Source organism: Prionailurus bengalensis, chromosome D2, assembly GCF_016509475.1.
Source record: "Prionailurus bengalensis isolate Pbe53 chromosome D2, Fcat_Pben_1.1_paternal_pri, whole genome shotgun sequence".
NCBI classification, from domain to species: domain Eukaryota; kingdom Metazoa; phylum Chordata; class Mammalia; order Carnivora; family Felidae; genus Prionailurus; species Prionailurus bengalensis.
This window is the reverse complement of record NC_057351.1, coordinates 34,997,826-35,011,740: the sequence shown is the minus strand read 5'-3', so window position 1 is coordinate 35,011,740 and position 13,915 is coordinate 34,997,826. Positions and strand designations below refer to the sequence as shown.

Below are 13,915 nucleotides of genomic sequence, written 5' to 3'. Positions count from 1 at the left end.
GAAATGAGAACCATCTCTTAAATGCTACACTACTCTGAAACCTTCAGGTTGACACCACTTAGGGAGGGAAAGGAAAATAAGCTTAACATTAAAAAAAAAAAAAAAATCAAAGATGCTAGGTGGTCTGCAAGGCAGCAATTATAACATTACATGGTTGCTGACAGTCAAGACAGCAGCAAACTGTGCTGAGGTCCTCTACACACTTTCTAGGCACAACCTTTACTGTTTGTTTGTCTTAATAAGCTCTGAACAAGAACCCGAGCTTTGCAGAATGTGTCACTTATTCAAATTATAGTCATAAAAAAAGGCCCTGTTCAAAGAACTGGGCTCTCCCAAAAACATTTTGAATACGAAAATGAAGGTCATACTGGCTCTTGTTTTACCTTAGAGAAGTATCCAACCAGATGACAGCCCTTTTCATCATTTTTTGTAAGGACATAAAAAAGGAATGGCTCGACATCATAATACAACGTTTTGTGGTCCAGGAAGAGCTTGGCTAACAAGCAAAGGTTTTGGCAATAAATTTTGCTCATATTCCCATCAACCTAGCAAAGAGAAACAGACAACATTATTTAACATAAAAATATTGCTCAATATAAAATCATTTTTATATGATATTTGGGAAAGTATATAATTTTATTTCCAAATCCCAAACTGAGAGATTAAAATACTCCATTAAGCACATATAAAGTCAACCAGAAAACAGCTGTCACTTGGCAAATAAAAATTCCATTTTTTCTCTTAAATTAGGGTGAATTTAAGTTAGCTTTAATTTAATTTAAGTTAGCTTAAATTTCTCTTTAAGCTACCTGAAGAGAGCCAAAAGCACCAGTGAAAGACTCATTTTTAATTGTAATGTATTGCAAGTAAAAAATGATCAGGCATGTCTTCTCTGTTTGAAAGAAGTAAATCTGAATTAAAGAAATGTCAACACATCAAAATACTGCTCAAGGAAGTTAAACTTTACATTGTTTTCAAAAGGACTTCATGTAAAAATGAAATAAATGAACAGTATTATTCTGATTCCTCAGAAGTGTAGATTAGCAAAAGAGGATTCCATTTTGGTTTTATCCCAAGCATCATTTTAAATATAATTGGAAGAGATCAAATTTCTATGTTGGGAATACTTACTGAGAAAGTGAGATGAATTTCAACCTACAATAAGTACCATGATTACAGTCTACTTGTCTTCAAAATAAAAGAATCAAGCTGTGATACTGATAGTTATAGACAGGAGGCTAGGCACAGATGCCAATTTCTTTGATCAAATGTAGTTACATGTTGAAAACCAAAAGCACAGCAGATTCAAGAATTTCCCTAGCACTATTCTTAGGGGAAATGGATATTTGCTAACCAGAGCTCTGTAACAATGAACTTGACCATTCTCCAGTCTCCTGTGGACCATACAGGTTCTCATATTGCACAAATTATTTTTAGACTTCATATAACTATTTCCCTTGGATGAAACCTAGGTCCCACACATAGCAACATAATCAAATATGGGCAACAGATACAGAGGATACAATTCTCTCTTTAATTAAAGGAAGTTTTTATGTATTTGAGAGTATGGTCCTTTTGGAAATGATAGGACATTACAAAAAGGAAAGACAGAGATGTATGTGTCCATGAAGCAGAAAAACAGAGAGAGGATGATGCTGAAGCAAATTCTTATCAGCTGTGTAAGGTCTAATATCCATGCTTTAAAGAGGGATAAAGACAAGAAAATAGGAATTTATGATTACTCTTCATTTATTTTATAAGTTACTTAGGAAACTGCTAAGAGAAAAGTTTCCTACATGCTGTTCTCTAAGTATTAACTCGGATTCGAGACTAGGGATCTTGGCACAGATAATCCAATTCCTTCAAATATTTTTATGCATAAATTTTACTAATTGGCTTTTCATTTTTCCCCCTCTCATCTTGGTTATGGTTCAAAAGCACCTGCCCTGAAATAGCAGACCATTCTTAACAGCCTAACAAGACTGGAAGACTCTCCTAGGATTTATGAGAGCTTCAACCCCACAAGCAGATTCATACTAATTTACTTAACAGTTACTTAACATGAGCATAGCTCTGTTGACTCAATTAGGTGGGGCTGACTAAGTAGCATCCCAAGACTACGCAACTTGCATTCAGATCTCCCTCTAGCCCAGGGGTCCTCAATGGGAGTGATTTTGACTTCCAAGGGACAGTGACTATGTCTGGAGGAAATTCTGCTTGTTACAACTGGAAGCAATGTGCTGCTACTGGCATTTAGTATAGAGGCCAGGGATGCTACTAAACACCCAACAATGCACAGGGTGCCCCTACATCAAAGAATTATTTAGGCTGAAAAGTGTATTGTGCCCAGGCTGAGAAACCCTCTGCCTACCCTTTATTAAGAACTACTATATTATTAAATCTTCCCAGCAACAATACCCTTTCTTCCTTTAGGCTTATCAAAAGAGCCTGATATAACAAGGAAGAGGGTCTTTAAAAAATGCTAAGGTGCAGCTGGAGTTACTGTGTTCTCTGATCAGCCTTTGGAAAAAGTAGTGGGCCCTGTCTTGTCTGCGAGAGAGAAACCTATGTATGACTCTTCCCAATATTAAATATATGCAAGACATTACAGACCAGAACTAAAGTGAAATGTGGGGCAGGATAATAAATTTCAGTCTGAACAACTCAAAAGTAGAGAAACCTAAGGAAAAAGTGTATTTCAGAGAAAAAAAAGACATCACGTCTATGTAAGGAAGGCTTGTTCTGAGCACCCATGCATGAAAACAATGCACCAAGATGGGTAACAGAAAAAAATAAGACAGGGCAATGGAAGTGCTCAACTGGAGTAACGAGAATAAAGGAGAGAATTAAGGATCCCCGAGAATAGGTAATAAAACAAAAGAGAAGCATGGTCTCCTCAAGGCACAAGTGACACAGCTCAACTGGATCCTTGAAACTGACAACAGAACATGATTAAACAATGAAATGGTATACAGGCAAAGACCTTTGCTACTAAATCAATTCTGAAAACACAAAATGTCTTTAAGAACCCACAATGACAGACACGTGGCCACAAGGGGTTCCTGTGAACAGCAGATTTCTCCAGGGGTGGCCATCTCTCCAGATGAGGGGGGCAGTCCCAACATCTGCTGGGGTCTCACCAAAAGGATTATCCACTCTGCCAAGAAATGGATGGAAACACAGGTGGTTGTGTACTGAGGAGATATGTACAGCTGCTCAATTCCCTGGAAGAGTGAGCACCTGCCAGACATTGGCTGGAGCTGCTGAACAAAGCTAATTTCTCCTGCCAAAGAAAGTAGAATTTACAAAGAGCTGAGAAGATCATAAATTCACTGGTGAATATATCTGGTGCAGACAGGGATTTGGGAGAAGACAAAAAAGTTAATGTGATGAAGTAGGAATTCATCATCAATCTAAATGGTTGCTCAATATGGTTAAACATTCCAAAACATGGAGATATTTTACAGAGCAGTCTGGATTTGAATGCTGAAATCGAATATACTGTGTACCTTCTAGAAACAAATCAGTACATAATCAATAACTGTAAGTACTAGGTTTCACAAGCTGAGTTTTTTATTTACACATGCTTACCTCAAATACTGAAAGGTCTTTCCTTCGGTAAATTTCATTTGCTGGAGGATGAAACCATCCACATTTCTTTGAGTGTCTTAACAAAATATTTTTACTTTTCATATATTTAAGACAGAATTCACACAGGTAAAGCTTTGGTAATCTGTTAAAATTTTAAAATCAAAGAATCTATCAGATTGATTATACTGTTCAGGGAAAAAAATATTAAACATCGTTCAATTTTCTCCAAATCATAATAAGACTCTACAACAGTATTTGAAAGAAATCGTTTCAAAAGAAGAAGAAAAAAAAAAGAAAGCCAGTAGTAAAGAGAATGTACAAACCTTACATTATTTTTCAGTAAAATAATATTTGCTGCCATTATTTTGTGAACAAATAATTTGTTTCCTTAGAAATGTCATACAAACAGACAGGTTTTTAGACTTGGAACCACTACTCGGAAAATCGACAATAAAGATGGCCTCTTGTCAGGTAACCATGCACATTTTTCAAATTTCAGATTTCATGTCATAGTTTCAACAGTATATATGGTCAGTGGTGTAACGGTAATAGTCTTTTACCCAGAGGAAAGTGAATTCATTATTTTAAAAAATGATTTATAAGGCAGAGAAGTCCTGGAATTTAATTGTTAAAATTTCCATTTATGGATATAGTTATTATCATAAATATATATGACAATAAATGTAGAAAAATCAAAAAGATTTTAGTTTCTACCAATTCCACTGACTCTGAATAACATTACACAGATTTCTCACCCATGATGACTTTTTCTCCACCTTTAAAATTGTAACATTTTTAATGTGTGCCCGATCACATTTAAACACATTGCTAGTATTGTAAGAAAATGTTTAGAAGCACTTTCCAGGTCTTTGGGGTATAAGAAAGGATAGAATGATTTGGGCGAAAATTAGCTACAGACTCAGATAATAGTAACTTCAAATCTTGGAGTTATATACAAATTTTACTCAAAGCTCTCAGAACACATGACTTATGATTATCCATAGAAATTAAAGCTCCTAAGTATTTTTTTAAAAAATTGTTCAAGAACACATAGGCAAGTGATATAAGCTGGAAAGAGAAACCAAGACTCCTGAATCTTACTCTGCCACTGAACTTCTAAAACACCCTCCTCATTTTCTCTAGTAGATGACGGGTTAGCCCCCCATCAGGTACAGAAAAGGACAAGATCTATTCTAGAAGAAAAGCAAGTTTGAGATTACCAGAAACTTTGCAGGCTAAAACATTTGATACTATTAAAGTGTATCCTGATGTATCAGAAGGAAGAAATCTGTTCACAAGATACCCACTTTTAGATATATTAGTTCAAGACAATTTCACAGCTAATCTTAGATCAAGACAAAAGAAAACTCTAATATCACTATTTTCTCTTCATTTTTAACAAGTTAGTCACAAATAGTTCTAAAAGATCTGGGGAAAGGTCTCTTAAGGCTACCCACGACCACCTACTTTCTTTGATTTTTCATTCTTCTGCTACATTTCTGTAAAAAACTTGAAAACAAAATGTCAGAAATCAGAGAAAAAACTAACAAGCCTAATTAGGAAAATGAAGAGGGCAACTGAGAAGAAACTACCAAGTATTTTACAATGGCGAGGTTTTTTCCTCCTTATTTGGTTTCAAACACAAAGAACAGTTGTCCAATTAACCAGAGAGAAAGCATGGTCTTAAAAGCTAAAAGGAAAAATTTACAATGCCTGTGTAACAAAGGAGTGGAAGGAGTTTACACAGAACAGTGAATACTAGTATAAAACGATGCTGGCACAAAGTAATAGTCTTGGACTTGGAAGCACTTGGATTCGACGATCAAAATTTATGTCCTAAAAAAATCATCTAATTCTTGCTTTAGAACTGAGTATTTCCATTCCTCACATACATGACATTAAAGTTATAGACCTTCCAGGATATTCCATTACCTTGCATATTCCTGTGGGTAAGGCGAGGAGTACCAGGTTTGGATTTCATATTTCCCAAATTCTATTACAGAAGGGTACCGGCCACAGTCTTCCACCCCACTTTCACACTCTATTTTCTGTCAGAGAAAAAGAAAAGGAAGGAAATAAAATGCATGTATTAGAAGAGAATTTATTCACTTACATTTTGGTTCTTTCACTAGTGGATATGAAAACCTATCAAGAACAGGACACTAATCTTAATTGTGAATTTTCAGGTTGTTGAAAACACATCATTGGGCCTTGTAAAATAATAAATTCAGTGTAAGATTCATATACAAACAAACTAATACCCTGAGAAACAGTATTACCAAGACAGGAAATGAGTACAAAGGTAAATACATAAAAATGTCTATTGAACTGAATTTAATGATCTGGTACAATGTATTATAACTGAATAAATTATAAGATGACATGGCTGTTACACACTCTTACAGTTCCTCCATGAGCACTGTTCCTCCATGAACTACCAGTGATCCCGAAATTGTGAAATCACAATCCTAAGATTGTGAAAGTCTGCATTTTAATATCCATCTCCTTTACTTCCCTCACTCCAAGCACGAGGTTAAGAACTTTGCCTTCCTGATTCACTGTGTTATTCCCAGTGTCTAGCACAGTGCCTGATATAGACAAGAAATGTTCTTGAATGAAATGCCGGTGTTACTGTGTTGGAAAGAAAGGAAGGGCTTAAATGTTTACATGTTTCAGATAATGGCTTGTTCATCATGTCTACCTATGAATGCCAGAAGTAGGCTGGAAATTTGATAATACTTAAGGATTTCAAATCTCAAAGACGGAGAATTTTTGACATTTATCCTAGCCAAATGAAAACAATTACAAAGCATACTGAAGGAGCAGAATGAGGAATGGAAGTATCCAATAGCCCCTTAAATAAGAAACCATCAGAAGTATTTAGCCCAAGTGGCTGCTACAAAAAATAAAGCTTAAGAGACTGCTATCCCCCTCCCCCCAGAAAAAAGAAAGTGAGGTGGGTTAGGTAGGATAGGGAGTCTCTCTGTGAATAGTTTGCCAAAGAAACTAAATGTGGTCTACTGACATAAAAAATTCATACTTCATTATAAATCTGTTTTTGGGAAGTCCCAAAGCCTTACCTTTCAATGTTTTGGTGACAATAAACTAACTAGAGTTACTCTTTTAAGTGGGATCATTTAAATAAATTACTGGACAATGAAACTAAAAGTGATTATAGCTGATCATGCAACAAAATATTGCCTTAATCAATGCCAAAGTGTTAAAATTACAAGACATTTTTCATATGGCTGACCATCTGTGTTGGAAGATGGACTGGTAAATTTAAACGTGATGTTCTTCTTTTTAACCATTTAAAACTATTTTCTAAATTTCAGCAAAAATAATCAGAAATCTAGTCCTTCACACCTAGAAGCACCTTCCCAAATCTGCCTCAGCTGCTGTTACCTTTTGTGAGACCAGCTGAGCCCTTATCAACTTTTGAGAGTACAGAAAACTCTACAGGGCCACTGCTTTTGAACCTATATCTTCTTCCACAAAAACCATCATGATAACAGTTAAAGGACCACAAAGGATTTTGAGGGGGATTTTCTATCAAATCAAAGCAGTGATTTCATAATGGTCATCTATGTAAAACTCACATATTATCCTTGTTGCTATAATGTGGTATCCTGGCCTTACCTCCCAAGAAAGTTCCTGGGCCTGCTTAAAAACATCCAAGTCCTCTTCAGTAACGGTATCCTTGTTTCCAAGCACATTTATATCTGTACTTTCTTGTTTGATGCTTATTTTGATTTCAGTATCTGTCATTTAAAACCAGCAGAAAGCGTATTCACTGACTTGAATCATGAATAACCACCATATATTACCAAAATGGCACCAAATTAGCATAGCGGGCAAATAGGGATTGTTTTTAAGCTTTAGAAGCTTTCATATCCAAGCACTGCTCAAAGATCCAGCAGTGCCCTTTCCCTGCTGGACCCAAATTTTTATCTGAATTACCACTGTCATCTGTTTATAGTTTCAATAAATAAATGAGGGAAAGTAAGAGTAACACAAAGCAAAATCATATTTTTCAACTGAGATCAGAAATTACATCAATGTCTCATTATAGAATTCCCATTACCCCTTTTGAGATTAAAAAAAAAAAATCAACCACGTTGTCGAAATGACACATTTTTGTTTTTTGTTTTATAAAGGGTAGCAAATGTAACGGGCCAATTTGTTCAAGGAAATCATGAAATCAGTTTTCTCCCTACTGTGACTACACACACAGACACACTCTCACCCAAAAGCACACTTCACAGGATCACAGATCAGGCGTTGTTGAGAAGGAAGCAGGATGAACTTTGTCATGAGAAAGCAATGGAGCAGAGGGAGCTGAAATGAGCAGCTGAACCCACCCCCCCCCACCCCCCTGCCGTGGGAAGCGCTGACAGCGTGTGCAGGCAGCGCTGGGGCTGAGGAGGCGGGCATAGCAAAGTGCGTGGCAGAAGCATGACAGTGGCTACTCATGCGGGACTACAAAGCCATAAGCAACACTATGAAGGCATCTGGGGGTCCTAGTGTCACTACAGATGGAAATAAATAATAAAAGGTGGGAGAGTATTAGTTGGAAAAAAAACCAAGATTTTGGAGGTTTAGTCAGCATTAGAAAAAGGTCAAAGTTTCACTGCTTCTGTATGAAAGTGAAGTGAGAACAAGAGAAATAGCTAAGACCTATGTGACAAATAGGAATTGATTGATTTATTGTTTTCGGGGTTGGGGAGAAAGGGACGGGACGCAGGTTTGGTTGGAGCTTTGACCTTTTGCTTACCATCATCCTGATCAGGTTTAATCCTTCCGTCTGTCAAGCTCCCCTTCCCTGGTGAGGGGGTCCCCATCTGAGGGGTCACTTTATATTTTAATCTGCCTAGCATCCTGTGCTTTTTAAGGAAAGTTGTTCGCTTGAAGTGAGCAATTGCTTTAAAAATACGTCCTCTAGCCATCCCCCAGCTAGAGGAGGAGGAGTGAGCAAGAAACCTACTTCTAATATCTCGTTTTCCAAAGAAATGGGCTTTAGATTTTGCCGTGGAAGATAATTCAGATTTACGACGCATACGTTTGGGTGGTGCATAACTTGGGTGTCCCTTTTTTCGAGACTGTCCCTGAGTGGTATAGATATGAGAAAGTCCATCAAAGAGTGCCTTCAGCTGGCTGTTATTAGTAAGACTGCTAAAGGAGGGCACACTGGACTGGCTGGAAGAACTCTGGGGAGAGGTAGAAGAGGCGGAAGTGCTGGACTTTTGTGAACTGGGGCTCTGACCGGAGATGGGGGTTGGGGGTGGAAGTGAAGAAGGTGGAGGTTTTAGCTTTTGTGTGGTACCTGTAGCCAACACATGAGAAGTGCATGACTGTTTCTGAGAGACCTTTTTCCTTGGACGGTAGTGCTTTGAAAAGTCTATTATTTCACCTCGTGATCTGCGACCATCAGGTGATGGTGTAAAAAACTTAGTAAGGCCATCAATGAGCCCTTTGGTTTTCTTGTTAACTTTAAGTGTAGAGGCAGAAATGTAGGTGGAGGTGGTGGTGATTTTGGTGGTGGCACCAGGCCGAGTGAGGTCTGTAACAGCCAATCTGCTGCTTGAGTCCTTCCCAGATGCAGCATGACCAGATGAAGGTGTGGTACAGACTTTAGTCTTTTGACCCCTACCAGGTGACCCCCTTCCTGTGAATGCATTCATGGATCCTTCATCACTGGTTACAGACCTAGGCAAAAATTTAGAGAATAGTATCAGCATTTAATAATAGAATTATAAAGGTATTGAAAACAAATTTATAGCAACTAGATGCATTCAATGTGCTTAAACTTAAGAAGCTGGACTGCAACCCTAAGAACTATTTTTGTGTGTGTGCCTCCACCGAGATGTTTGTAGAAACAAGTAGCAGCCGCCACATTTGCATGTCATGATTCTCCCAGGACCCATCCAAGAGGCACTGGAAGAAGCCATGTGGACCCAAGGGCAATAGGAGTAAGAAAAGTTTTGAAGAGACTAAAATAACACAAATGCCTTCATTATACTTAAATAAAAAAGTTACCCCTTGTGTAGTCACAAATAATTATGGTTTCCTACGTCTTTTAATAAGTCGTATTATCTAGAAGTGAAAGAATAAGCTTATCTAATCTCTAGTTAGAAGCAATTTTAACTCAATTGGAAAATTTATATACAAATAGAATTTGGGTAGGTCTATAAATTAGTAACTTTTTTTTTTTTTTTAAGAAAATGTTAAAGAAAGCTTCTTCCTCTGGGCAGTTTATGCTTAGGATGATAACATAACCAATAATACTCTCTAAGTAGAGGAGACGATTAATTACAGCATAAAATATTGCTGAGAAAAGGACAACAATAGCAAAAACTGAAGAAATGATTAAAGAAAAGCTACAGCGGGTCAGACATGGCATGGAAAGTCTGGTGAAGAAGCAGCACATTTACCATGGTCATTATCAGATACTTGGCATCAGAATCTCTGTACGCTATTTCAGTTCATTTGATGCTGGTTCTGCCATACAGCTGTGTGGTCAACATGGACCAGAGGTCACTCCACTACCACAGCTGCTTAGAGGAACAGCAGCTGCCTGCCTTCACCTCAGGCTAGGGCTTGGAAAGCTACCCATTTTGCAGCAGAATTTTATACAATAGAAACATTTGCATGTGAATTATGGTAGTGCTGGGGCCCAAGAATGCACTTTCAAAATTATCAATTTAGCTGAAGGCTCATAATGAAGAAATGGAAGCCTGAAAATGATATGATATCAAATTATAAAAATATCTTAATTACAAACAGAAGAGCACATTTTAGTGGTCATCTTGCACATTAATGATGAATTTCAGCAGTCGGCTCAAGTGGATTCTGGTGCAGAACGACAGGGTGAGCCACCGGGCTCATCTGAGGCAGCTCTGCGGCCAGGAGCTTTGCCCGACACCACTGATAGAGCCAAATCGGGTTAACGCTGGAGATCTCACTGGAGATCTTGTGTCACAGGAAGGGTTACCAATAAACAGTCATCCAAGCTAAAATGTTTCACATTACAATACCGCATTTGGACTGTATCTGGAATCGATTGCCCAGAAAGGATAATATGCTTATAAAGCATGTAAAAAGGAAAACTCCCTAGACTGTCTTAAAAATTCCTAAGCTCAAAGGACAATTTTGGACAAACAAAAAGTTAGGACTGGTGCCAGATGCAATTTTCAGCTGTGTCCTTTGTTTAGAAAGTTTATATCCTAATTTGGTTTTTTTAATTGGGCCCTAAGGATACAGTCCCATTTTGAGAACAATGCTTACACAGGATGAATGCAAAAACATATAAATTCTACTTCAAATGATGCTAATATGAAAGATTTTATTCATAAATGTTTCACGTGTGCCTCTAGAAATTAACAAAAATTCCATTTAAATATGTCCACCAGTTAAAAGGGCTTTCACAGAAAACTCTATTCATTGTTCTATTTCTCCTCTGGGAGAGAGGTGCAGGAGAATATTGTTTTTCTGAGAGCAGGTAAGGTAGTGAATTGCTTCAGATCAAATTAGGGGGAAGAGTAACAAGTAAGATAACTGGTGTTTGCTCACAGTGTGTGCAGAGCATCTATTCATTTCTACATCACAATGACCCTTTCACTAAAGCCTAAAGAGACTGGAGAAGGTCTTATTGATAGAACTACTTCAGATATGCAACTCTGTTGATTTCATTTATTAACACCTTATTTGATGTTGAAAGCCAATTCTATATTCGAAGGTTAAAAAAACACATCCACTTCTCCCCTTATCTTTTCTCTACTTCTCTAAGTAACTCCGGTTGAATGTTCCACTGGGCTTTAATGGCAACTATATGGCAACAGGTTAGTAGATTATCATAGTAGATGTGCAGGCCACTACGAACATATTATTTCATCTGTATATCTGAACACATGTGCACATACTGAATGGTTCTAACTCTTTGTGTGCAAACACGAGGAGAGTCATTTATAGGTTTCTTGGAAACTCCTATTTCATACAAGGGATCTTAAATGTTGTAATACTAAATTAGCACCAGAAAAGAGAAGTCGTGTTTCTAAAATGCTATCTGGAGTGACAAGAGATTCACTATAGATGTGAACAAATCCCTCTCTTGTTTTAAAATCCCCACAAAAATATTTATGTAATTAAGCTCTTCTAATGCTCAGCCAGTAATAAAGTAGGCAGAATGATTCTTTCCAATTCTTACATTCTGCTTCCATCTTGCTGCTTGAAAAATGTCACTTATCATCACAGATACTGCCAACAGAAGATCCCCAAATGCCAATTGTAATTAAAAATGTTATTTTCAAAAAATTTCCACAGCTATGCAAAAGGAGCACTATTCCTTGTTCCTTGAGTTTCTAAAACGATGCTAAAAAGATAATAGAATCTAAGGGGGTTACAATCGCCTGCATTTTAAAGCATAAGATAAAAGATTTCTTTTGATAAGATCTCAACCTACAACAATCGTTGCTTTAATTTATTTTTCGGTCGTCCAATGGGTTTTGCATATCGTCGTTTTATTTGTGCAGCTTTCTCATGAAGTAGTTTTCTTCCCTTTTTCTTTGGTCTGCAGACTTGGCAAATCCACATCCCTGAATTAATATATATATGAGAAAAGTATTTTAATGTTTCATTTTAGGAGAGATATTAAATATAAACTGCAGTGGAAATAAGCTGTCCAAGGATATATGCCTGTATGCAGAACTTTACTCTAGAACGTAGATATTCCCTTTTGTCATTCTCCTCAGGAAGCCTTCATTAAAGGTCACTCCCCCCACCCCCGCCCCTGCCCCAACCAGGGTCAAGGTGGTGAGAACAGAGGGCTGTCCCTATCTCAGAACCCTTCTATGAGGCTTTCTGCAACATGTCACCAAACCTCCCTCCACCACATAAACACACATGAAAACCCGATCCTGCCGGATATTAGATATCTTTTGATTAGAGGGAGATGTTTTTAAGTTAATTGGTTTTTAGAATCTCTGGGAAAAAGGAATTTATTTTATTTCTTTCTGGAAATCTTCCACGCTAAAAAAAAAAAAAAAAATCAGTATAAAATATAACTTTTAATTAAAACAAAATTTTTAAGGACTCTGAAGCTACAAGAACTAAAACTATACATCTGGTATAGAGAAATAGGTCACTGGACAAGAATTTTTATACCAAAACAACTGAAACCTATAGAAGTTTAGCCTATCAAAAAGGTCATATTTCAAGTCAGTGGGGAAAGGATGAAATGACTCAGTGAAGTGGTGACAGAACAAATAACCATCTATATGGAAGGAAAAGAATTATTTCTTATCCTTTATAAAAATAAATTCTAGGCAGATGAATATTATGACAAAATTAAATGTTACCAAGTACCAGGAAAAAGATGTGGTTATTTATTTAATTTAAGCATGACTGGCGTTTAAGACTGAAGCCATAAAGAAAAAGATTCATGGACTGGACTATATAAAAATATAAAGAACTTCTACAAATCAGTAAGAAAAGGTTAAAACCCCAACAGAAAAATGATTAATGGGTAAAAACAAGCATTTTACAATGATATACAAATAGCTAATAATCAAACATAAAATATGTTCAATGTCATTACTTAAAAAAAGAATCAGACCTTTTTTCTATTATATCAAATTGGTACAAATTGTAAATAATACCACTGTATTTCATCAAGAATGAGACACTATGGACTATAAAATGCATCTGATTTTTTATAAAATGTGTCTCACACTCAATGAAATAGAGTAATGGTAAGTGTTGGTTACAATACAGGGAAACATATTCTCACACACTGGTGGTCTGTCTGAAAACTGATAGAACCTTTCATGTACACAGCTTTTGATCCAGCAATTCCTCCCCTAAGAATTTATCTTAAGGAAATAATTGTGGTAGAAAAAATTGAAAACATTTGTAATATCCACCATTGGGGGTTAAGTAACTTATGATTTATTTATACATGGGGTTGCAAAATCAAATATGTTCAGGAGCCACCCAACTGAAGCAAGCTGGAATTCAAGACAAGAGGGAGTAGTGAGATTGGGGCAACATGCATACTCCACCTAAAGGAAGCAAATTAAAAATTTTAAAAATATTGTATCAGCTCACCTGTAATGCCTTTAAAGAAGTCTTCAAAATATATGTATATGTATATGTATATGTATATGTATATGTATATGTACCAACAAAGTATAACTGTGGCCCACAGTCAACAGCTTTGCTACCCCAGCTCTATACTATGGAGTTCTATGCACTCATTAAAAACTGTGTTTAGGAGAACATTTAATGATGTGAAGATGTTAGAATCTTATAAAGATGGAAAAAACAAAAG

General features: G+C 36.7%; 1 protein-coding gene across 5 annotated transcripts in view; it reads right to left on the bottom strand.

Moving 5' to 3' along the window:
- Positions 1–13,915, bottom strand: part of KAT6B (lysine acetyltransferase 6B) — a 192,668-nt gene that overhangs the window by 41,442 nt on the left and 137,311 nt on the right. For 2 of the 5 annotated variants that reach the window (XM_043598136.1, XM_043598135.1), the window contains exons 7-12: positions 12,050–12,182; positions 8,366–9,297; positions 7,231–7,352; positions 5,524–5,639; positions 3,592–3,733; positions 384–545 (exon numbers count right to left, since the gene is read on the bottom strand). In XM_043598136.1, coding sequence (XP_043454071.1) covers positions 384–545; positions 3,592–3,733; positions 5,524–5,639; positions 7,231–7,352; positions 8,366–9,297; positions 12,050–12,182 — 1,607 coding nt within the window. The remainder of the gene's footprint in view (positions 1–383; positions 546–3,591; positions 3,734–5,523; positions 5,640–7,230; positions 7,353–8,365; positions 9,298–12,049; positions 12,183–13,915) is intronic. The other 3 variants (XM_043598139.1, XM_043598138.1, XM_043598137.1) reach the window with 2 other exon arrangements.